The sequence below is a fragment of the Callorhinchus milii genome, unplaced genomic scaffold (genome assembly GCF_018977255.1).
Source record: "Callorhinchus milii isolate IMCB2004 unplaced genomic scaffold, IMCB_Cmil_1.0 Scaffold5, whole genome shotgun sequence".
Classification (NCBI taxonomy): domain Eukaryota; kingdom Metazoa; phylum Chordata; class Chondrichthyes; order Chimaeriformes; family Callorhinchidae; genus Callorhinchus; species Callorhinchus milii.
In genome coordinates, this window is record NW_024704746.1 from 1468364 (window position 1) to 1492804 (window position 24441).

General features: G+C 46.5%; 1 protein-coding gene across 3 annotated transcripts in view; it reads right to left on the minus strand.

Annotated features, from left to right (window-relative positions):
* patj (PATJ crumbs cell polarity complex component) overlaps positions 1-24441 on the minus strand; it is a 149636-nt gene that overhangs the window by 80395 nt on the left and 44800 nt on the right. For 2 of the 3 annotated variants that reach the window (XM_042334863.1, XM_042334862.1), the window contains exons 15-27: positions 24180-24314; positions 23277-23435; positions 22118-22186; positions 21565-21678; positions 12808-13017; positions 11747-11854; positions 10092-10472; positions 9151-9277; positions 7993-8173; positions 2443-2514; positions 1349-1526; positions 711-821; positions 295-357 (exon numbers count right to left, since the gene is read on the minus strand). In XM_042334863.1, coding sequence (XP_042190797.1) covers positions 295-357; positions 711-821; positions 1349-1526; positions 2443-2514; positions 7993-8173; positions 9151-9277; positions 10092-10472; positions 11747-11854; positions 12808-13017; positions 21565-21678; positions 22118-22186; positions 23277-23435; positions 24180-24314 — 1908 coding nt within the window. The remainder of the gene's footprint in view (positions 1-294; positions 358-710; positions 822-1348; positions 1527-2442; positions 2515-7992; positions 8174-9150; positions 9278-10091; positions 10473-11746; positions 11855-12807; positions 13018-21564; positions 21679-22117; positions 22187-23276; positions 23436-24179; positions 24315-24441) is intronic. The other variant, XM_042334864.1, reaches the window with a different exon arrangement.

Below are 24441 nucleotides of genomic sequence, written 5' to 3' on the forward strand. Positions count from 1 at the left end.
TCCATCTGTACCTGCTCAGTTGGATGTTAAAGGTCTCGTTGAACTATTCAAAATGAGGAGGGATTCTCTCCTGTCCTAACTAACAATCCTCCAGATTAAAAAGAAATTAGTCATTCACATCAGGGCTGTTGTGGGGCAATGCTGCAGGCAAATATGGCTGTCGGGTTCACCTACAAATATGCAGTCACTGTACATTATAGTAAAATCCTGTGAAGCGCTTTGAGATGCATCGGTGATGCGATAAGGCTCTGTATCAATTGCAAGGATTTTTTATTAAGTGTTTCAAGATATTACCTTCAATATTTTTTTGCTCTCGCCTCCCTTTCGCTCATCTTTACTTTGATGTATGGAATTGGGCTGCGGTAAAAAAAAGCCTAAACATTAGATGAGAGATTTAAAACATTGCAAATTGGCTGCTCCCTTGGCGTGCAAAATACACAATCTCAATAGTCAGCAGTAATGAAAGGGAAACGCTTCAAGATATTTTGTCGTGATAAGGTGCTACATCAAATGCAAGGTTATTACTTTTACAGAATTGTCAATAAAGTCCGCAGAACAATGCAAAGCATACATGACACAAAGTGTCGCGATGCAGGAGCTAAACTGGTTCTCTAGTGGTTGAGGCCAGGGTACTGGGACTCATTTAAAAAGCAGCTTGATGCTGTGATATGAGGAAGGTAAGGACCGATCTTGTGATCATTATTACTCACCCTAGGAGTGGACAACAGGCTCTGGACAACAAAGATCACGGGGTTTCCAGCGTTCTTTATGGCTTCTACTGCATCTTCGTGTGTGGCATTCTGCAGATCGGCGCCAGAAACCTGCAACACACCGCAGCTCAGTTACACAGTTTTCTGCGTTCCTCTCATCTCACTCCTGGCAACGGTACCGAGCCAATGTCTCATCAAGTCTCACCTTTCTTTCCTATCTATGTGCCTGTCTCTGTGTCCATGTATCCCATAACATTTTTATTCAGGGTTTAGGCAGTACAGCGGCTATCTGCCCTGTTCGTGCAAGAGTGGCTCAGTTGGCAGCATTCAACAACAACAACAATTTGCACATAAGCACGGTCGAAGAGGAGGGTGTTCAGGCGTGATGCGAAAACGGGGAAGGAGGGCAAGGCGGAGGAGTTGAGGGAGAGAGTTCCAGACTTTCGGGATGATGTGGAGCGGAGGGAACAAGGGACGAGCAGGAGGCCAGAGCTGTTGAGTGGAGGCGCCGGGAGGTGGCTCAAACCACCCTCCCCTGTGTAAAATTCTCAATGTATCTCAGTCTTCACTGTTTATATCTTCAATTACAAATGTCTTTACCCCGCATGCATTTCAGGCGTACAAACGGGGCTTCCTACCTCAATAATTTTGTCCCCAGTCCTCAGAGCTTTGCTTCTTCCAGCTGGACTCTCCTCCAGGACGTGTTTTATGAAAATCCCTTTCAATTCCTCCCCATTTTTCAGACGTTTGATGACTGCTTTGCCACCAACGATACTGATTCCAAGCGACTCCCCTGGCACTCGCCAGACCTCCACCCTGGAACGAAGATGGATTCAGCTCGAGTTGAAAACCCTGCTTTGTATCATCACCACCACCACCAACAAATTACATATTCACGTCAGGAGGACGTCCCAAAGGACGCTTTACTTTACCGAGTGAAGTTGGCACAGGGGTTTACTGTTTTTCAAGATGTTATCCTGTTTATTGAACTTAAAGGTGCATCAACTTGACTCAGTTGGTAGCGCTTTCGCCATTGAGTCAGAGGATTGTGGGTTCAAGCCCCGCATTGGGACTTCGAGCTCGCAGCCTAGGCTGACGTCCCTTTGCAGTGCTCAGCATTTTCTGAGGTTCCAAGTCTCCAGTGAGGTCCTGTCTGTGCTTTTCGAGGTGGACGTCACAAGATCCCATGCTCAGACTGATGCCGGCCATCAATCCCTCAGACAGATTAATCAGGCACTTTGTGGCTGTTTGGGGGCCACTACTGTGGTTGCACTTTGTACAAATGCAGTTACTACGCTTTAAAACTCAAGAGAAGCGCTTTGAGATATATCAAGTGCAAGATTATCTAAAAGTAAAACTGGCAGCTGTGTTCGCCTACAAAATATGCAGTCACAACACTTTGCTCTTTAAATCCTGTGAAGTGCTTTGAGACAACTTTGTTAATTATTCATTGCTAACTTTTGATCTACGTCAACAACAGATGATAGTTCCACAGCGCCTGCCATTCACGTCAGGAGGATGTCCCAAGGAGCTGGACAGTCAGGGATCCACGCCCAAGCTGGTAGTTGGAGGGCAGGGAGGGTAAGGGTAGGAGGGTGACCGAAGGCACGGTCGAAGAGGCGGGTCCCGAGACGGGTCTTGAAAGAGACGTCCTCCCAACATGATATGGCGCTGTATCAAACACGGGATTATAGTGATTAGAATTACTGATTAGTATGTGATCCCTTCTTACCTCCGTGGTGGCTCCCAATGGCTCAAGACTGGAGTTTCTTCCCCTTCGCCCGCCTCTCGCTCGGGCAGCTCACTGCTCAGACAGATAGGGGAATGTTGAAATGCCAAACAGCACTTATTTCAGCACAACAGCAATTACCTCTAACACAAATTAAATCACTTGTATTCCGAGAACTGGAGAGATTAATTCTAATCATTATATTTTCATATCTAAATAACCAAATAACTTACAATCAGATACCTGATATCATCAGGTCAACACATTGTCAATTCAGCACCAGTAGCAATAGCCAGACAGCTTAGCCGGCGGAGGAAACATGAACGTGGTAATCGATTCTCTAAATCAGTGGAAGTGACAAGAGAATACTGATGATGAAATGTGAAGCTCAGTGAGCACCGTTAAGTGCAGATCTTGACCTTTACTGTGAGCGCAACGGTGTGGCCTCTGTGAGTGCGATCCAGTTCATCTCCACTCCAAGACCTGCAGTTGATGTATTCCATTTGCTCACTCATGACAGAGAGTGTGCTTACAGAGAAAAAATTAATGCTCTTTTTGACATGCTCGGTTAATGCTCCCCCCCATGTAGCACAAATAGTATTACCATATTGTAAACACACACCCAAGGCTCCATGTTTATTACTACAGACATTATTATGGTTAATTCTTCACTCAGTTCATGATATTCATATATATATTATATATATACACATAAAATATAAAGTAAACATGTATGTGTTTGTGATGTGTCTGTGATGTTTCCCAGATAAAACTGGTCACTCTATTCACGGTTGTTTGTGGGACGTCACCCTACCCTGCGTGATGGGCACTATACAAATGCAAGTTGTTGTTGTTGCTGTGGGCAAAATCGGTTTGTCCCGTTCGCCTACAAAACACATAATCACCAGACTTTATAGTCAATCCTGCAAGACACTTTGAGGTGTCCTCCCGACATGAAAGGCGCTGTATCAAATACATGAAACGCGCTGTATCAAATACAAGAATTACAGTGAAAACCTGCGATTGAATGTATCTTCATGGCCTTTGGTGTTGGTATTGGGTTTTGGAAGTGTGTGTTTCAGATCAAGGCATGATGATAAAGCATTAGTACTGATAACGTCCAGCTCCCAGCCCTTGCAACATTTAGAAGCTGTTGTGCAAGCGACTGCCAGGACGGATAGTGGAAGGCAAACTGGATGGACCTTGATTTTCTTTTGTCGAGCAATTCTCATGTTCTATAGAGATACGTTTTGTTAAACACTGAGATTTTACGATCGATTAATCTATAATAACAGTCTCAGTTCTGATTTTACGGGTATGCTGCTGTGCAACGGATCCCTCTACTTCCCCCCGGTTTAAGTAAATTTACATCCAAGGATGTAATAAATTAAAGCACAGAGCGTGGTTTGCTGGTTGTAAAGTAAGGCTGCTTAGTTACCACAAAGTGACCTTTACCATCAATTCTGAAGCCCTTAATAAGTCACTGAAAGAACTTCCAAACAGCAGCCCATATTGTGGACAGGACAGAAACAAGAAACCAGGAGAAAGGCGAGGTATTCCAGATTAACTGAGTGATGAATGAGCTTAGTTGAAAATGGATCCTTTCCAGTTCCAAAGGCTACTGTGAAGTAAAGCGTTTCCTTTTAATAACCCTTGCATTTAATATTGTGCATTTTGCGTCAGGAAGACATCGCAAGGCACATCACACCATTTTCTGTAAAGTGCAGTGACTGTGTATTTTGTCAAGCAAATGCAGCAAACAAGTTGCATACAGCCAGGTCCCCGCAAACCGTCGTGAAGTTAATGATCGATTTTATTTGTGGAGTAGGGGGATCCATTACAAGGGGTCGTAGCTTCAAAATCAGAACCAAGACAGTTGGTACTAATAATATTTAATAATAATCCTTGCATTTGATATAGTGCCTCATCAGATCTTCGAGACATCTCAAAGCACTTTACAGAATATACTGTAAAATGAATTTTCCAGAGCCCCGAGGCTCTGGAATTCCCTTCCTCACTCCCTTCGTCTCACCCCCTCTCTTCCTATTTTCAGGTCTCTGCTGAAGATCTTTCTTTTCGACCGCGCCTTTGGTCACCTTCCCCCCCCTACCCCTGGCTTCCCCCCTCCCCCTGGCTCCGCCCCGGGATCCATTACTGTGAAGCTCTGAGACGCTGTCCGGTGTGGAGGCAATATATAAATCCAAGTTGTTGTTGTTTTTGAATTGACTGTGTATTTTGTGGGCGAAAAGCAGCAGCCAATTGCGCACAGCAGCTTTCCACAAATAGCCGTGGATTGAGTGACCACATTATTATTTTTCATAAAAATTTTGAAGGGATTATTACCCCCAGAAAAGCGATCTGCCAATTGACTAACAACCGGGTTCCTACTTAGGTAAATAGAGGCGGGTGAAGTAAGAAAACTTGCCCAACATTTCGCCCTGTCAAGAAATGAACCCAAATCTCTCGCTTGTGCGGTGAGTGCTCTAACCACTGAGCTACAGGACTCCAATCTGGCAACCCAGCAACCTCTCACTAACAGCCAAGCCCATCTCGTTTCACTACAGTGTCTTTCACAACAATTGACGTTCAGCCCCCCAAAAAAGGTCCCAAATCACGGCTATAACAACAAGCTTATTTACATGAGAGTGAGGAAGGGATGGCCTTGTCCAACGTTAACATGGGCTGGGTATGAATGGGACACTCTGCAGGCTCTTCTTTCCAATGATAATTAGTGTGTGTGTTTGCTGTTAAATAGCTTTTTATATAATGTTATACTGAGAAAACAGGCAATGCATCAGCTGGGCTTGTAATAACCACTTAAGCCAACGCAATTAATTTTGTTCAGTCCCCGAGTTCAAAACTGGCCAGAAGACTGACTAAGAATCTTTTTGGCATTAACGAATATGGAAATTTATCCCCACGAGAGTACTTGAATTTACGTTTGAGATAATAAGTAATAAGGAACCTTGTTTTCCCAGATGCAGCTAATCAGAAGTTTTTATATAAAATAAATCTGGTGGATCCACCAATCGACTAACAACTGGGTTCCTACTTACTGCTAGGTAAAGAGGTGTGTGAAGTAAGGAAACGTGCCTAAGGTTTCTCCACATCAGGAATCAAACCTGGGTCCTCATCAGCATCAGCATCCAAGGCTGCACTCTCCACCTCTCAAAGCCAGTCAGGGTTCTGTTCGACCCTGAGCTGTCCTTTCTTCCTCATATCCGCGCCACAACTGGGTTGCCTTTCATCACCTCCGGAATATCGCCAGACTACGGCACTACCTCACCCCTCACGCGGCTGAAACTCTGGTCCACCCCTTTATCACCTCAAGGCTGGACTATGGGAACTCTCTCCTCGCCGGCTTTCCCGGCCCTCCCTCCACACTGCAGGTCATTCAGAACGCTGCAGCTCATGTACTGTCCCGCACAGGCTTTGGGACCACATCACTCCCACCCTCGCCCTCGCTCGCCTCCACTGGCTCCCCATCCTCCAGAGGATCAAATTCAAGATCCTCATCCTCACCTACAAGGCCATTCACGGCCTTGCTCCCTCCTACCTCTCCAACCTACTATCCCCCTACCTACCTGCCCGTACCCTCCGTTCCTCTGGCTCCGGTCTGCTCCACATCCCCCGCCCTAACCGCCCTACCATCGGTGGCCGGGCCTTCAGCCTCTCAGCCCCGAGTCTCTGGAACTCCATCCCCCAGTGGTTTCGCCGCCTCCTCCCTTTCCTCCTTCAAGGCCGGTCTCAAGACCTTTCTCTTTGACCATGCCTTCAGCTCCCCTCTCGACTCTCCACCCCCTCCTCGCTCCTTCCCTTCCCTCCCCTCACCCTGATCATTTTCCCCCTCCTCGGGTCCTGACCCAACTGTACAGCGCCTTGGGACGCCCTCCCAACGTAAAAGGCGCCCTATAAATTAAATCTTGTTGTTGTTGTCCTCTCGCATGTGAGGCGAATGCTCTAGCCAATGTGCTACAGGTCTCCACATTAAAGGTAGTTCATGTTCTCCCGATGTGAAAGGAGCTACAGAAATGCAATTTGTTGTTGTTGTTGTTGTGTTTCCTGGCTTAGATCCTCTGAAGAGATGAGACAAACTTTGCGCTGATGGCTAAAGCGAGTTCCCAGTGCTTGAAGCTTCTGCCGGCAATTGGGATATTTGAGAAGTTCCAGCCTCAACTTTCATGGTTATAAGTCAACCAGAAGGTTCATTGCTGGGCACGATGCCTTATCTCTCTCCTCAATCCCTCCAGGCACTGGCTGAATAAAGGCACAGACGCCATCACAGGCACACAGAGACCATAGACCACACAGTGACATGTACCTGCGTCACACACACACACACACTCATACAAGCACACAAACACGCGTATACAAACACCCGCCCGCAGTTACAATGAAAATGAAACACATTTCTGTGACGGGAGTTTTATGTCTCAAACCCACTGCCTTAAGCAATCACCTCAAACTTTCAGTCAGCCACACCTACATTACCTTATACTTGTTATAATACACTTAATAAAATGGATCTGGGAGCCGGCAGCACTAATCTGCACCGATAAAGTGAAAAGAAAAGCTGCTTTGCCAGATTATCACTTCCAAAGCTTTGACCTTGCTCAGATTGCTCTCAGCAGCGATCACTTTCATCACTTTCATTCATTCAATGGAGATATCAGAGGGGTTCTGGGAGCAACTTTGCAGACCCACCACCCATCCCACCCACCCACACCCCACTGTTATGTAATTTCACACCGAGACAAACATTTTGAAGATTTCCATTACATGTCCGTGCAAAAACCTTGTGGGTTTCTCTTGAAACATTCTGAAAATGTGGGCACCACAAAAGGAATTGTACCAATGTATATTTCTTTCCATACACTCGCAAAAAAAGCACATTGCAGTGTGCAAACTGACTGCCACGTTTTGCTCGCAAAATGCACAGTCAATCCACAGTCAATATATAGCACAGTCAAGTGCTTTGAGACGTCATATATCAAAAGCAAGGACTATTATTATTGTTATCTTTATTAGATTCTGACTGCATGGTGCCAGCCATGAGGCTTTTATCAATCAATTTCAACAACCCTTCTCTCCAAACGTGAAATTCAGCGGCAAGCTAAAATTCCACTGATTTGTATCCTCTTTTCCTCACCCGCCCTCCCCGCAGCCCACCCAGATTTTTTTGAACTGAGGCACACTTTACCAACATGTTTTTAAAAATGTCTACTGGAGAGTCATATGATTAGCGACCAATTCACATCAGGAATCTCTCACACTGCTCGGCAAGTCACCTAATGAATGGCTTCACTTGCTCAGGGAATGGAGATCAACTCGTTATTCACCATAATCGGGCGATCAAACTTTAACTAATTTCAAACAGGTCAGAGCGCTGAAAATGACCACGTAAACTAAGTGCTTCGGTATGTCAATGTTACCAACAATATTCGGATCCAGTGTGGCCTCTAGGAGGGTTGAGATTGAGAGTTGGGGGAGGAGGGGAGAGCAGAGGAGAAGAACAGAAGAACTTGTAACATAGAAGAATTTGAAGCTACTCACTCCATAGTTTTAGAAGCAGCTTGGGTGGAGAGGTACAGAGAAGGCTGAAGTCTTGATGGTTCCTCAATCACAGAGGCAGTGAGGCGCTCTCTCGGCTGCTCATCTCCTCTGCCAGACCGTCTGTCTCCAATCTTCCCAGCGATCGCTCCAGCTTCCCTGTCGTCCCGTTTTAATTTCATCCCTGTGACATGCTGAGGATTAGTAATATTCCGGGGGGGGATGGGGAGGTCACCTTCATTTAGAGCATCAGCTTGGCTCAGTCGAAAAATCTCTCGCCTATAGTATATATATATATATATATTCAATGGCAAGCTGTGTGTGGCAAGCTCTGTGTTGACTCCAGCAGTTACCCCAATGAACGCTCTTGCCAACCTGCGCCTAATACTCTCCAGAATTAGGTGAGCAGGGGGCGTCCCTCCAGGGAGAGAGAGAGAGAGAGAGGGGGGGGAGAGAGCGCGCGCATTCCATTCCAACAGTCTATCTCTGGGATTTCCATGTGTAGATGGGATGCATGGAATTCTCAGCTTGGTTTGGAGACTCTTAAGCAATGGTGATGGGATTCTGCATGTGTCAGACACCCGACCGGGCAAAAATAAAGCTCTAAGTCGTGATCTTTGAACTTCCATCGTCTGGGCTGACACTCCAATATAGCGTTTAAAGCGTCTTCATAGACTGTGAGCGTAAAGTTTCCTGACGTGGGGGCTCAAACCCACAACCTTCTGACTCTAGGCAGAGTGAGCCAGGCTGACTGATTTCCTGGCGACTATTACACAAACAGGTTTTGCTGCGTATAAAATGGAGGCTGTAAAAGCAAAGGCAGGAACGACACAGCAAAACACAACTTGCAAAATTATACCGCGCCTCTCACCCAGGTCAGCAGCCCAGAGCACTCGACAGCAGCAGTATACGATGCTGAGCCAACGGGAGGAAGGTGGGTGGGGGGAGGTAACCATAGGCACAGTCGAAGAGGAAGGAGCGACCTGAAGATGGGGAAGGAGGGGGCAAGGTGATTGAGGCAGAGTTTCGGGGCGTGGTGGCTGAAAGCGCGGATGCTGGAACATAGGGCGCAAGACACAGGCAGGAACATTTAAGGATGATTTTAAGTTTAAATGCGAGCCTTTAAAGAACGGTTGCACAAATCAGCTGACAAGGACGGACCTAGCTCGGAGCTGCTCTTCAGCACGCCCACGTGGTGACCCTGATACTCTCCGGATGCCCCGTGTAAGTCACCGCTCTCTGCCGATGAGGATGACGATCTCGAGCTCCCGCCGAGCCCTCCTTCTCCCTGGATAAAGGGACGCACAACACAATGGGTTTGACATGTCAACCGGCGGGGAATCGGTGAAGCCAACTGAACCTTGGAGCCTACACTGGCACTGACAATCCTCATGTTGTGAGGGGCTTCATGTTATCTGGCGTCTGTCTGATCAGTCGTTACCTTTCCTCGTCCGCTTTGCAAACTGCTCCTGCATTTTGATTTGAATTGTGTGAGATTTCTCAACGGATTTCTTATTTAAGAAATCTGAGAGGGTTGGGGGAGAGGGTGGGGGATGCGATCCACCAATCGACTAACTTCCTAACTTAATAAATAATAACAATCTTTGCATTTGATATTGCGCCTTTTCACGTTGTCTAAACGTCTCAAAGCGCTTCACAGATTAGACTGTAAACTGAATTGACCGTTTGGGCAAAACACGGCAGCCAATTGTGCGCAGCAGGGTCCCACAAACAGTCTTGGATTGAAGTGGCCAATTTTATTATTGATTTTTTTTGAGGGATTATTATGAGTCGTGTGGAATAAGGAAACTTGCCCAAGGTTTCACCCTGCCGGGAATCAAACCCAAGTTTCTTGTTTGCAAGTACTCTAACGACTGAGCTACAGGACTCCAGTAGGAACTTAAGAGTTCCTACTTACTGCTAAGTAAACAGAGGCGTGTGGAGTAAGGAAACTTGTCTAAGTTGCCCGGAAACCCAACCCGGGTACTCTTGCTTGCGAGGTGAATGTTCTAACCACTACACTATGGGACTCTACACATTGCCATTAACGTTGGTTATGAACCGCACGGTGAGAGCTGGTGTTTGCGGGAGACAATTCCTACCTCTCTGCCATCGTCATAGCGACAGGGCTGGAACATACGGGAATCGTCGGAGGGTCGCTTGGCGCTGAGCTGCATCCGTGCCGTGTCCAGCTCCTCGGGAGACTCCAGACTCTCGATCCAATCCACGATGTAGTTCTCCTCGCCGAGGTGAGGCTCAGCATCCCCCTGGCCACGCTGAAGCCGCTCACTGGCGTTTCCCTGGGTCTCTCCGCCTGCCTCGCACTCCTCGTCCACTAGCATCTCCCGCTCATCGGTCCTCACGGGCCAGCCCTCCGTCTCCCACCCTGCGGACCCTCCTCCTGGGTGCAAATGGAATGAACCCAAGTGCATCCTGGGGTCATCCACCAGCTCTTCCTGGGAAAACGACTCATCCCCAAAGTCCTATTGGTAGCAAATACACACTAGGAAGAATAGATACTTAACATGGAGATTTGTTTTACAGATAAGGAACCTGCCGCTGTTTATTATACCTCCTTAACAGTTCCCCTCCAAGACAACTCATTTTCACTAATCATTCCCCATTCCTCACAGGGCTGGAATGTTTATTCAGGGGAACTGAGGTCATGTCAGCATTGGTGATGGGCATTTGATTATCATTATTATCATCAGCTTCACCTTGGGTTTCTTTTACAACCGACTCCACCACTGTCAGGTGCTATATAAATGCAATCGGTTGTTGTTGTGGAGCTTTCCAGTGGCAGATGAAATGAGTTGGAGATAGAGAAGGAAGGAGATGGATTGCTGAGATGGGATCAGGACAACAGGAGAAATTCACTCTCTCTTCAAATGACACCACTGGATCTATAACTTCCACCAGAACAGGCACACAGGGGACCTCGGTTTAACGCCTCAGCTGAAGGACAGCACCTCCGACAACACAGTGCTCCACCATTGGGATATCGGCTTTGCCCGCACGGACAGACTTTCGGCTAGACTTGTACTCAAACCAGCTTACTTTTCAAAGGACGGCAACTCAGTCAATGCAACAACAACAACACAATTACATGTGTACAGCGCCTTTCACATCAGGAGGACGTCCCAAGGCGCTGGACAATTAGTGTTTCGGATCCAAGCTGGGGGTAGGAATCGGGGAGGGTGGAGGGTAGGGGAGAAGGAGGGTGATCGCAGGCACGGTCGAAGAGGAGGGTCTTGAGACTGACCCAGAAGAAGGCAAGGGAGGGATTGAGGCAGAGGGACTGCGGGACAGAGTTCCAGAGGGTGGGGCCAGAATGCCAAAAGGGGACAGGTGAGGCGGGGGACGCGAATTAGGCCGGAGCCCGCTAAGCGGAGAGAGCGGTAGGTTGGTAGGGGGTTAGGAGGTCTCAGAGGTAGGGGAGAGCGAGGCCATGGAGGGCTTTAAAGGTGAGGACCAGGATCTTGAACTGTATCCTCTGTGTGGAGCACTCTGTGCAGCGCTCCTCAAAAGTCCCAATGTGGGGCTTTAAGACTTCAACCTATTGACTCAGAGATGACCATGCTACCAACACAGCCAGGCTGACACCAGTTAACTACAGGATGCCTATCTCTGAACCAAGTTTCATTGATAATGGAAGTACTGTGTACATATTTTCTAAAATAACATAAAATAACATTAACATACACTGGATGAAACAGACATTTTTAGCTTTAACTTGACAACACCAGAGGAGTCTCACCTGAGGAGGTGGAATCGCTGCGAAGAGTGGATTCAATCCTTTCAGGTCATTGTCCGTACCAACTCTGGAGCCTGCAAACCTTGAATCTGTGCTCCCGTCTGCTTCAGACTGAAGAGACAACAAATAAAATTCCCGCAGGAAGTTTTATAAATTTGCGATGCTTTGGTCTGAACTATTACAGTCAAACTCGCGTAAGTATATATTTTGTTTACAATTGAAGGATTGAAAGATTGAATGACCTCCTGTGCTGTAATATTCTATGATTCTAAGTATGATTTTAAGTCTGATCTGTCTAAGTCGTACATCTGCCCAAATCCCGTTCAAGAGTTTATATTCTATGCAAGTTTCACATAACGCATAATTCACATGAAATGGATGATTCCTTGCATTTGATATAGAGCCTTATCATGTCTTCGAGACGTCTCAAAGCACTTCACAGAATCTACTGTAAAATATATTTTATATATTACTGCAAAGTATATGTGATTGTATATTTTGTGGGCGAAACACGACAGCCAATTGCGCACTGCAGTGTCCCACAAACAGTCGTGGATTGAGTGACCAAATAATTTTTTTATGTGAGGTTTACTGTACTGCAAACATTGTAGTATTGGTTCTTAACAAGTGGAGCGAATGGCAGGCTGGTAAAGTCTAGCATAAGGTCTGTCCCCTGGGCTACAAGCACACAGATGTGTAGTGACTGAGAATTTTGCAGGCGAACAGGGAATTTCGTTTGCCCGCAGTGACATCCTAACAACCCATCAACTTTGATGTTTAGGTGGAAAATGGTCTCAGCAGCTAAGACTAGTTGGAATTTCAGGATCCTCAGGATCCTGTTCCTTGACTCATGACCCTCCCCGGCCTAGATGGCACGCGGGCTAATTGTGATGCCCTCGTCTCGCAGCTGAGTTGAGTTTGTGACATTCCTCAGCCAGGTTGGTTAGTTAGCTAGCTAGTTAGTTAGTTAGCTGGTTAGTTGCTTAGTTAGTTCCTTAGTTACTTAATTAGTTAGTTAGTTACTTAGTTAGTTTGTTTGTTTGTTAGCTCAGCTTGGTGCTTACCACCGCTGGTTTGCAGATACCAAGGTGCACCTTGCCAGACGGAGCATCTTTGAGAGCTTGAACAGCGTCCGTCAAAGCAGCGTTCTCTAGGCTACGGTCATTGACAAAGACGAGGCGATCGCCAGGCAGCACCCTGCCATTGCGTTCAGCAACCCCACCAGCCACCAGAGAACGGACAACAATGACAGTACGTGTGGGGTCTAAGGGATCCTGGAGAGGGAGCCAGAGACCACAAGAACTCAGGTTAGACAGAGACCCAGAGCCAAACCCAGACAAAAACACATAACACCTGCACGAAAGCAGCCGCTTAGCAAAACAGCAGCGATTAATTCCACATGCTTTAGCTCCGATCAGTCAACTCTTTAACACATAATCATTACAAACATTTTCCAGAGCGGCTTCTTTGACCTTCTTTTGCCATCTGCTCAACGCCCAACACCTTTGCTTGTGAGAAGGGATGAGCTTGAGGCATGAAAGTCAAACAATAGCAAATTGTCAGGCGTCGATGTCTCACAGTGACAATGCCTTGCAAGTGGGGTTTAGGGAGGTGCAGGGTATCTGTGCGCCCTCTCTTCCCACAGGCAGACAGAGGTCAAACACCAGTTAGTTCATCCGAAGGGTTGTTGGTAGTCGGCCAGAAGACACCTTGGTCTCACCCTTTGGGATCTTTGACGTCGGCCTAAGGACTTGGAGGAACATAGGAACAGGAGGAGGCCATTCAGCCCCTCGAGCCTGTTCCACCATTCTGTAGATCGTTTATGATCTGTACCTCAACTCCAATTACTCGCCCTAGCCTCTTATCTCTTAATACCGTGACCTAACAAACATCTATCCACCTTAGTCTTAAACATTTGAATGGATGCAGCATCCACAGCCTTTTGGTGGAGAGAGAGAGAGAGTTCCAGATTTCCTAATTTCACTCCTAAATGGCCTGGTTCTAATTTTAAGATTAAATGAGGACGGTGGAACCTGAGTTTAACATCTCCTCTGAAAGCCCGGCAGAGGTCACTTATCTCAGCCAAGAGTTAACATGACCAAGTTTGCCATGAATTTAACTGAAAGAAAACAGAAACACCGCCAGCCAACGAGTCTATCAGAGGACGAAGGAGAGAATAAGGTACGTCAAACAGTATGCACGGTGGAGACTTGCGTCTGGCGCTAGACTGGGAGCTCAAACTACAGACATGAGACTTGAACTCACAACTTTCTGCCATAGAGTGCTAGTGACTGAGCCAGGCTGACGCACTGGGCTGCCTAGACACACCCCAAGCCGTACTCGGAATACGTACACGGAGAGAAGCTCGGGACCTCAGTGGTGACCCGACCGCTGTGACCAGCGGCCGTTACCAACACAACTACACAAATAGCCCTTCGGTTTAACACGGCGCCTTTCACATCAGGACATCTCAAGGCCCCTCACAGAATTTACTGCAAAGGGCAACGACTGTGTATTTTTGCAGGTAAAGGCGGCAGCCAATTCGCAGATCGTGAAGTGAACGACCAAACGAGGAAAAAGCGCATCAAGCAGTGAGTTTCGAAGTGCGGGTTCTGCACAAACCGTCTCGCGGCAATTGATAACGAGCTGAATGGAAGCACAGAATTCTTCCACCGACTGACCGACCGGCAGCTGAAAGCAGTCAGTCACAGAGGTCAATGTGCTGAGTTGTGAGGTGTGCTGTAGAGGGAGCTGCAACACAGCTCTGGACGGGACTCTACTCTGCCTGTCTGTGGGTCCATCCGCCCACCCGCCCGCCGGCACGCTGTTCCCTTAACCCTTTGCCCTCACCATCCCCCTGCCAACAGTGGCATTTCGATGAGGAAGATCACCCACTGATTAAAACAACGACGACGAATTATATTTGTGTCGCCCCTTTCACATCGGGAGGACGTCCCAAAGCACTGAACTTTTTATGGACTGGAACTTTTTATACAGAAACGAGCATTCACTGGATAAAGTGTGTTTTTTTCATAGTTTTCATTATGAATAAGGCAGACTCGTTCAATGAAAAATTATAATAATAATCCTTACATTTGATATAGCGCCTTATCACATCTTCCAAAACGTCTCAAAGCTCTTCACAGAATATTTTGTCAAATGAATTGACTACGTGGGCGAAATACGGCAGCCAATTGTGCACAAACAGTCGTGGATTGAGTGACCAAATTATTTTTTAAAATCGAACGCTGTCGACCTTTCTTCTCCCTTCCACCACCTTCCCTCACCAAATAGGGGAGGACAAATTTGCAGGTCTATGAAGAGAGCGCGGGGGGAATTAGATTAATTTGTACAGCTCTTTTCAAAGAGGCAGCAGACACGAATAGCCGAATGGCCTCCTTCTGTGCTGTACAATTCTGTGAATCTATGATCACAGGCAGGAAACTCTTTGAAAAACAATGAAATAAATATCCTTACATTTGATACAGGCCCTCTCACATTGAGAGTATGTCTCAACGTACTGCACTGTAAAGTGTATTTTGGAGGAGAGCGTTTGTGATGTAAAGTGTAGTGACTGTGTATTTTGGAGGAGAGCTTTTGTGATGTAAAGTGTAGTGACTGTGTATTTTGGAGGAGAGCTTTTGTGATGTAAAGTGTAGTGACTGTGTATTTTGGAGGCGAGCCTTTGTGCTGTTAAATATAGTGACTGTGTATTTTGGAGGCGATCTTTTGTGCTGTAAAGTGTATTGTGTGTATTCTGGGAGAGCTTTCGTGGAAACCTCAAAGCTCTGAAAGCAGCCTCTCGCTGGCACAACAGTACGGCTTGGGGCAGCTTTCCCACTCATTTCCCACTTCTTCCCTGGATTGTGGGATATAAAAATTCCGCTCAATGATTCCAGGCACCAACCTTGGTGCTCGATGGGGTTTCTGATCACAGTTGCTGAGCACCAGAGGCTCTGTGAGGAATGCTGAACGGAATTTCTACGGCTCAGGAGCCCGTTGCAGAAAGAAACTGGGTTAAATTAAAATGAATCCAAGCAGTTCAAAGGTCTTTTAATAACAATAATAATCCTTGCATTTAATATAGTGCCTTATTACGTCAATGAGAGGTCTCAAAGCGCTTCACAGAATATACTGTAAAGTGGTGTGACTGTGTATTTTGCGAGCAAAACGCAGCAGTCAATTGCACACAGCAGTGTCCTACAAACAGTCGTGGATTGAGTAACCACATTTCTTTGTGGGCTTTTTTTAGGGATCATTACCCCTGGAAACCAATCCACCAAGCTATTAATAACCAGGTACCTACCTACTGCTTGGTAAACAGAGATGTGTGGAATAAGGAAACATGCCCATGACTTTGCCCCACTCAGGAATCAAAACCGGATCCTCTCGCTAGTGAGGCGGGTGCTCTAACCACTGAGCTACAAGCTTCTACATCCTGGAGTCCTGGAGCATAGCACTTTATAAAGCGGAGCATTTTTAGCAGAACAATCTGGCTGTATAACACCTGGGGAGGGTGAAGAGATATAGGAGGCCATTCACCACAGCATACAGTATCATAAAATGTGTTGTACACAAATTACTAGACAGGATCGCACACATCTGTCTTAACAACAAAACTGTTGCCTAACCAATGATTGGAGTTCCAAGAGTTATTACAAGCAGCTAAATTTACAATTTAAGATTTTTTTCGGGGAGCCGGGTGTCTGACACATGCAGAAACCCATCACCGTGCCTAAGAGTATCCAAACCAAACTGAGAATCCCCTGCATCCCGGCTACACATGGAAATCCCCAGAGATAGATTGTTGGCTTGGAATGCGTACTCTCTCCTGCTTATCTACTTTGGAAAGTACAATTTAATAATAATCCTTGCATTTGATATAGCGCCTTATCACGTCTTCGAGACGTCTCAAAGCGCTTCACTGATTATACGGTCAAGTAAATTGACTGTGTATTTTGTGGACAAAACATGGCAACCAATTGCACACAGCAGCGTCCCACAAACAGTAGTGAATTGAGTGACCAATTTATTATTTTATTTAAATTTATTTTTTGAAGCGATTATTATACCCGGAAAAGTAATCCACCAATTGACTAACAGCCAGGTTCCTACTTACTGCTAGGTAAACAGAGGCGTGTGGAGTAAGGAAATTGCCCAAAGTTTCACCCTGCAGGGAAATGGACCCAGGTCTCTCGCTTACGAGGAGAGAGCTCTAACCACTGAGCTACAGACCTCTACTCTCTCCCTGAATGGAGTGCTCTCTCTCTCGGGAGGGAAGCATCCTGCTTACCGAATAACGGAAAGTACTATTTAAGATAGTTAGTAAGTGAGCGAATGGGGAGGATAAGAGAAATTGTTTGATGCTCAGAGTGGTTAGGATATGGAATACCATACCATGAAATGGTGGTTGAGGGTAAACCCATGTTGACCTTCAAGAGGGAACTAGACAGATACCAAAAAGAGTCAGCTACAAGGGTGTGAGGAAAGGGCAGAGAAACTTGATTGAAACAATTGCTCTTGAGAGAGCGGCACAGACATGATGGGCCGAATGGCTATCGTACATTTCTCAGTATGCAAAAAGTAAATTAACTTTCTCGCTTGAAAAAAAACACACCAAGGCGAGGAGGGGGCGTGTGTAAAAAAAGAAAAAGTTTTGCACAAAATGATATTTTAATGAGGTTGGCTGATATTCTTTTTTTCTATAAAAAAAGTACCGTTTCTGGTAAGGTGATACTCAACATGCTAACACACAGCTGGAAATAGTGTGCAGCTGGCCTCAATCACACTCCCCAGGCCCGGTGGGGGGTTCGTGGGGGGGCGGCGGGGGGTGGGGAGAGGGGTGCTGTAGCTCAAAGCAGGTCCAATCTCTATTGAGAGCAAAAAAAAATCCGCGCTCTCTCCTCCTCACTCTGGTTCTCTCTCTCTCTCTCTCTCTCTTTCTCCCCCGCCTCACTCTTGCTCACTCTCTCTCCCTCTGCCTCCCTCTCGTTCTCTCTCAATGACGTGTTAAGGCGCTATATCAAATGCAAGGATTATTATTATCATCCGGGTTTGATGGCAAGTTTGGGATCAGTCTTTTAGCTGGGTTAGTCATTAAAATGGTAATGATACTGTTATGGATAGATCTTCCTGTTACATTCCCTCTTTCCTCCTCCCCACCCCAGAGTTGGTTATGGATCGTGGGGCTAAAAGCAAAGTTATTTCATTGTAAGACAATATCAGCAGCACACAAAGTTGTTTTGTGTTCCTTGGTAACAGACACTAAAGTAACCTTGTGGCTGGCTCCAGCTATCGTCCTATCATCACAATTACTCATTCCGGTTATTAACTGCAATCATTTTGGCCAAAGTCCGGTTTTCGGGACAAAGCGTCGTTCTACCTCTTTTGGCGGTTATCTCTACTCAAGCCATGAGGTTAGGTATTTTTATTATCATTAACATTCATAATATTTATTATTATTATTGTCATTGACAATATAAATTAATAACAACAAGAAGAATATATTTTAAGATATTGAGATCAGATTGCAGTGAGTGCCAACAAAATGTGTAGAAAGGTTGAAATCATTCCAGGTCGTTTCCAAATAAAGCTTTAAAACCCACATTCACCCCCACCTCTTATTCACCGAAAAGAAAAACAATTTTCAGATCAAAATTTACTGTTTCAATTTGTGGCAAAAAAAATCCTCTCCCTCAGCCACATCTGTTCAAAGAACCTTGTTGTTATATGTAAAATACCATTAAAATAGGACTTAAAAAGGATGGTGTATCGAGTAACCAGCCGTTTACCAAAGTAACAGAAGCAGCAGCGACTGGGGTGGACTTGACTCTGCGGTTTGACTGTGTGCTCAGTACCTATGTAATACGGTAAGACCTTTTATCTCTTCATGGAAGTAGGGCAGTTGGGTTTTATTGCACAGCTAAAGCCCTGTAACTCTAGTGAAGCTCACATGTGTTCCACATTAAAGAAAGAGCAGCCCAGTCATTCCGATGGAACCCCACCCCGGCTCTCACAAGCACACTTCCCCAGAGAGAGGGGGCCCCATCACTCCACACAGGGCCACCTATACCTGGGGGAGGGGGGTGGGGGGTTGCCTGCAGAATGGGCTTCATTGAGACATCCAATTCTGCATTGTTTGAGAACGTAAAACTTCCCCCAAAACATTTCTTCACCGTGCTGCTCTCACCTCATCTGGCCCACATCCAAGAACAGTCAACATTCCTGATTATTCATGTGCTCCCAAGAGAAGAGGCTCATATCATCACATACCCTCGGGGGGAAACGGAGGGGGGGGGGCGGGGTGTGGGGAGGAATGGGGAGAGGGATGTAAAACACAAGAAGAACACTGAACGCAAGAGATGCTTGCACTATTAAATCAGAACATTAATCCAAATCTATTGGTTGCAGAGGTTTGGCCTATTCAACGATACACTTCAATCACGAGATATCAAAGATGTGATAAGGCGCAAGGATTATTATTATTTGACCTTGTATTTTGTAGGTAAATGCAGCAGCCGATTTATGCACAGCCAAGCAGCCACAACGACCAAGTTTACCTGTAGGGATTGTTGGCCAGGGCATTCTGAGAAACTGCTTTCTGTTTGCGAACAATGCCCTGGGATCATTAACGCCCGTCCACCTGAACAGGCAGACAGTTTAACATCTCAACTGAAAGAAGGCATCCCTTTCCTGAACTGCACCGGAGTGTCAGCCTAGACTGTGTGAGCTTAAAGTACCGACATGGAGCTCAAACCCACAGCCTTCTGACTCGGGGGTGAGAGCGCTACATGATTGAGCACACCATTAACCGCAATCACCACCACCACGCTCACCGTCCATGTTCTCAGCAAGCAGCAGACATGGAGGCAGGAGGCCAGTGGAGATGTGCTGTGTGAGGTGTATGCTCCGGGCAATTTGTTTGGTGCCACTGCTCCCATTCGGCCATCAAATTAGCCAGATTAAAAGCTCCATCACCCGGTGGCAAGAGTTGAGGAACCGTACTGGCTCTACTTCATGAAGGGATCAGATGTTATTCTTAAATTGCAAGTGGGATGGGGGGATCAGCAGTGTACGTGCATGGAGGAGGGAAGGGGGGGAGCGGAAGCAAAGTTGGCCTAGTTTATAACAAAACAGTTTAATACATGATACTGTGGATTTATGCAGAATTCAGCTGCTTGAAATCTATCGCGATCATTGTAAGCTTCAGAGAAAACTGATACCCTTTAACCCTAATCAGTCTTACATTTTGTGCAAGTCTTGCCTTAGTCTGAGATTTCTGTTCAAAATAAATTAATACGGTACGGCAGAGTTTAACAGCCACCAGCCCCCACCACCCCCAAACCCACCAAAAAAGTGTCCCCATCACAGCCCAATTATGTCTTTCCCCTTTATTCTATTAAACTCTTCCGTATAAACTTATTTTGAAAAGAAATCGTAGACAAAGGCAAGACTGGTATCAAAAGGCGTCAAGTAAAACTGATTAGGGTCAAAGGATATCAGTTTCCTCTTAAGATTACAATGATTGTGATAGATTTCAAGCCTTCTCTCCACCAATGTGGTTAAACGTGGCACTGTAGGTGGTGCCACTGTGCAGTGACATGTCACCCTGGCTGATGGGTGGGGTTGGGGGGAGAGTATTTATTTCTCCGTTACAAGAGGATGGGTTCCAGTCTTGCTTTGGGACTTGAGTTTACTGTCTAATTTGGCCGATTCGCAGAGCATCGCTGAGACTTGGACATCCAAACTGTGCGAGCCAAGGTTCCCTCGAGGGGAGGCACAGCCTTTGTGTTGGTAATCTGCCCATTGTTTTCAGTTATTTTATTAAATAGGATAATTACAGCCCTTGAGCAAGCTAGCCCATGTGAATAATAATAACCCTCGCATTTGATATAGCGCCTAAACGTATTCTTGTTGTTATTATCACGTCGTCGAGACATCTCAAAGCGTTTCACAAGAAATACTGTTTAGTGACTGCGTGTTTTGCAGGTGAAACGCGGCAGCCAAATGCGCACAGCAGTGAACGGCGCTCTATGTAGATATGTGCAAATTGTTGTAAGTTAACAAGGCTAATGTACTAAAGGTTTACCTCTGATTGTTCTGTTTATTTACAGCACTTAATATTTCTACAGCTCCTACAGTGGAAGATTGCTCCCCTCCCCACCCACACTCCCCAACCCTCATTATATGGGATCCATAAAATTCCAACCCATGTCGTCAGAGTGAAGTGTAATAGTGGGTTTGGCTGTGACCTTGCTTGCCGGCCTGTATTATTATTCTGTACTGTAAGGTCATTCTCAGTGGTGAGACAACCAAATCTGGGACGACCAGTCACAAGAGGCTGGTCTGAAAGCTAAGCTGAGTCTCTGTAGGTGATGAGCTCATACGTGCGAACATCTGGCAATTATTTAGACTCTCTCAGACCACACAGGTGGTATTAAAGGCTGTGTATGGACAGTGAGAAAGGACAAGGGGGCAGTGTGTCCTACACATGCCTTCAGGCCACAAGCTGGTGAGATATTTCACACCAATCAGAAAGAAATCTCAGAGACTTTCTCTGCAGCTGAGTGAAATGTTTAGGAATAAGCTGAGACCTCGCCCGCAAAACAGTGTCTGTGTGCAACACAAAGCAACGCCAGTGCTGGTAACGTGCGTTTAACCATCTTCTCCTGGTCCCTCGTTTTCCAGATAATCCTGAAATGTCCCCCAGCTCTTCCTCACTTGTGGATAAGGACTTTTGATAATTCAAGGTAATTCTGTTGCTAGTCTGTAAGTTTCAGTCACAATTGTAGTGCTCAGAGCAAACCATGTGTCACACGTACCTGATAGTCCAGGATACTGAACCCTAAACCTTGCGAACCTTTTTCCATCTCCATCACTTTCACGTCAGAGGACCATAAAGCCAATTCCCCATCCTCTTCTGAGTCTGACTCTACCTGCGGGTGGCGGGGAAGGTGGTGGTGGGGTGTGGGGGGGCGGAGAGGAGGAAAAGGGAAGACATATAAAATGGACTTAAATGTAAATCAAGTGATGTTTAGTCTAATTTACAGTTAAACAGTTCTTTTGCACTCAGCCTAGTGCTGAGAGTCAGAGGTCAGTAAAGAGGCAAAGTTTAATCAAAGGGCAATATAGCTTCTAACTGAAGGGATCACAGAGCAATGTAGCTGCCTTCTGGGTCTGGGTTGGGAAGTATAAGGCTTGGGCAGGGCAAAGTGACCTGATGATGATCAGGAGGTAAAGGTTAAGGGTGAAGAGGGAGGGAAACTGCATGAGTGAGTGAGCGAGCGAGCAAGTGGGTGAGCGGGTGAGCGAGTGAACATTCTAGTTCGGCGGGCGTTGCTTTACTGGAGCCCTGGCAGGAGATCTGGGGTTTACCAGGCTCGTGCAGTTTTTACTGCTCCAAGGAGATGGCGGTCTGACCACTGGATCACTGCTCTCTGTGTCCTGAGAAGAGAGGAGAAAAGTTGTTGTAGTGAAAGCAGCGAGGTGGAAGGAGCGTGCCATCTCAAGAGCCGCTTCTCCACTCGTCCATGCCAGTGTTTATGCTCCACATGAGCCTCATCATGCCTTTCCTTAACTGAGCCTTCAAGCATAACCTTCTATTCCTTTCTCCCTCATGTACCTATCCAGCTTTCCCTTAAATATATCTATGCTATTTGCCTCAACAACTCCTTATGGCAGCATTGTTCCACCTTCCTGCTGCTCTCCGTGTGAAGAAATTTCTTCTAACTTCCCTATTTGATCTATTTGTGACTATTTCATATTGATGGCCCCTGGTTTTGGTCTCCCCCACAATTGGACCACTTCCCCATGGCTACCTTATCACATCACTTCAGCTCACTGTGAGGAGGGAGGCTCAGTGATCAGCTATGTGGGCACCTGCAGTACATAACTTCTCCCTTTCCTGTCTCACTCTCGTGCCATCCCATTCTCCCACTACATCCCAAGAGTGGTTCAGAGATGAAGTACACACACATACACACACACAAACCCTTCCACATTGCCAAACCTTCCCTGTGTCTACAGATTCATAAAAATGAGTTCAGCGTCCCTGTCCTATGTCTGTGAAACACTCTCGTAAATGTTGTAACAATTCATCGTTGTGAAGTGAAGAGTAATTTCACAGCGTTTCCTCTCCATATCACAACAACAACTTGCATTTACATAGCGCCCTTCATGCGAGGTAACATCCCGACAGGACTTGACAGTCTGACCCCGAGCCAGGGGGGAGAGAGACGAGGGAGGTGACCGTAAGCACGATCAAAAAGGAAAGCGGGATTTGATGGTGGGGAGGGAGGGAGGGAGGGGGAGAGGCAGAGGGATTGACGGAGAGAGTTCCAGAGTTTCAGGGCGTGGTGGAATGGCCTCCTTCTGTGCCGTAACATTCTATGAATCTATGAATCTATGAATAGGAGGCCGGAGCCTGCTGAGCGGAGGTAGCGGGTGGTGGAGGGGGGAAGTAAGCAGGTTGGCGAGGTAGGGAGGTCCAGGGGCATGAAGGGATTTGAAAACGAGTGAGAGGATCGCGCAGTACCTCGGGAGCTGCTCTCTGTGTGACATAGGGCTCGTCCACAGGCATCTCGGTCCCCTCCAGCAGCCGGCGACAGCAGGCCAGGGTGAGAGGAGAAGGAGCCTCGGTCAGAACGGATACCGCCTCACGCCGAGATTTTCCACGCAGCTCTCTTCCGTTCACCTGGAACACAATTGTCAAGAGTTCACTGGGCAATATCCAACACTGGAGTATGGGTCTCACTGGTTAAACTTCAGCAGTTACTCCCCCACCCTCCAAACACACACCACAACAAGGGAAGGGGGAGAGTGCATTGTCTGAGATGCCTTCAGGTGAGACGTTAAACCCAGGTCCCTTCTGTGCCCATTCAGGTGGGCATTGAAAACCCCACATCTCTATTTGAAAAGGGAAGGGAGTTGCTGTCTCCTGGTGTTCCGGCCAAACAATCCTCAGGAATTGAAAACACCATTAAGCTTCTGGGTGCAATTGGTTGCCATGTTTCACCCACAAATTACACAGTCATTCCACTTTACACTTATCAACGACGTGATAAGTTGCTATAACAAATGCAAGGATTATTATTATTATGCCAGTAACAAAAGACAATGAAACAGTGGAACCAGATCTATCAGCTGGTGAGAAAACAGCGCAGGAGACACAAACACACACACGTAGGACTGTCGGCTACCTCACCCCCCCGTTGTCAGTCCCTGATCTTAGCTGATCAACAATTCCATCTGTAGGCAGAGAGCAGCGAGACGAGAAAGTTGTGGGTTCAAACCCCCACATCTGGATTTGGAACTCATGTAGCCCTCAGCTGACAAAAGTAAATTGTCTCTGCAACTGAAGTATTAATTCTTGTTGAAGTGCAGAGAGGACGCTTTGAATCCTAAATGAGCAGAAAAAACAGAACCGAATAGATTTTACCTCCAGAATTTCATCCTCTGGCTCCAGGTATCCAACTCTTCCCATTGGGCCATCAGGAGCAACTGATGATATGTAATGATGTCCATCAAAAGAGTCTATCTCTACTCCCAGTCGCAGGGTGTGAGCAGGCATTAGCTGGAGTGAAGCAAGAGGCGACAGTTATAGCTCAGCCGCCGAATGTGCTCTGAGACACTACACCAGTCACTCCGTTATTTAAGAAGGGAGGGAGGCAGAAACCAAGCATCCACAGACCTGTCAGCTT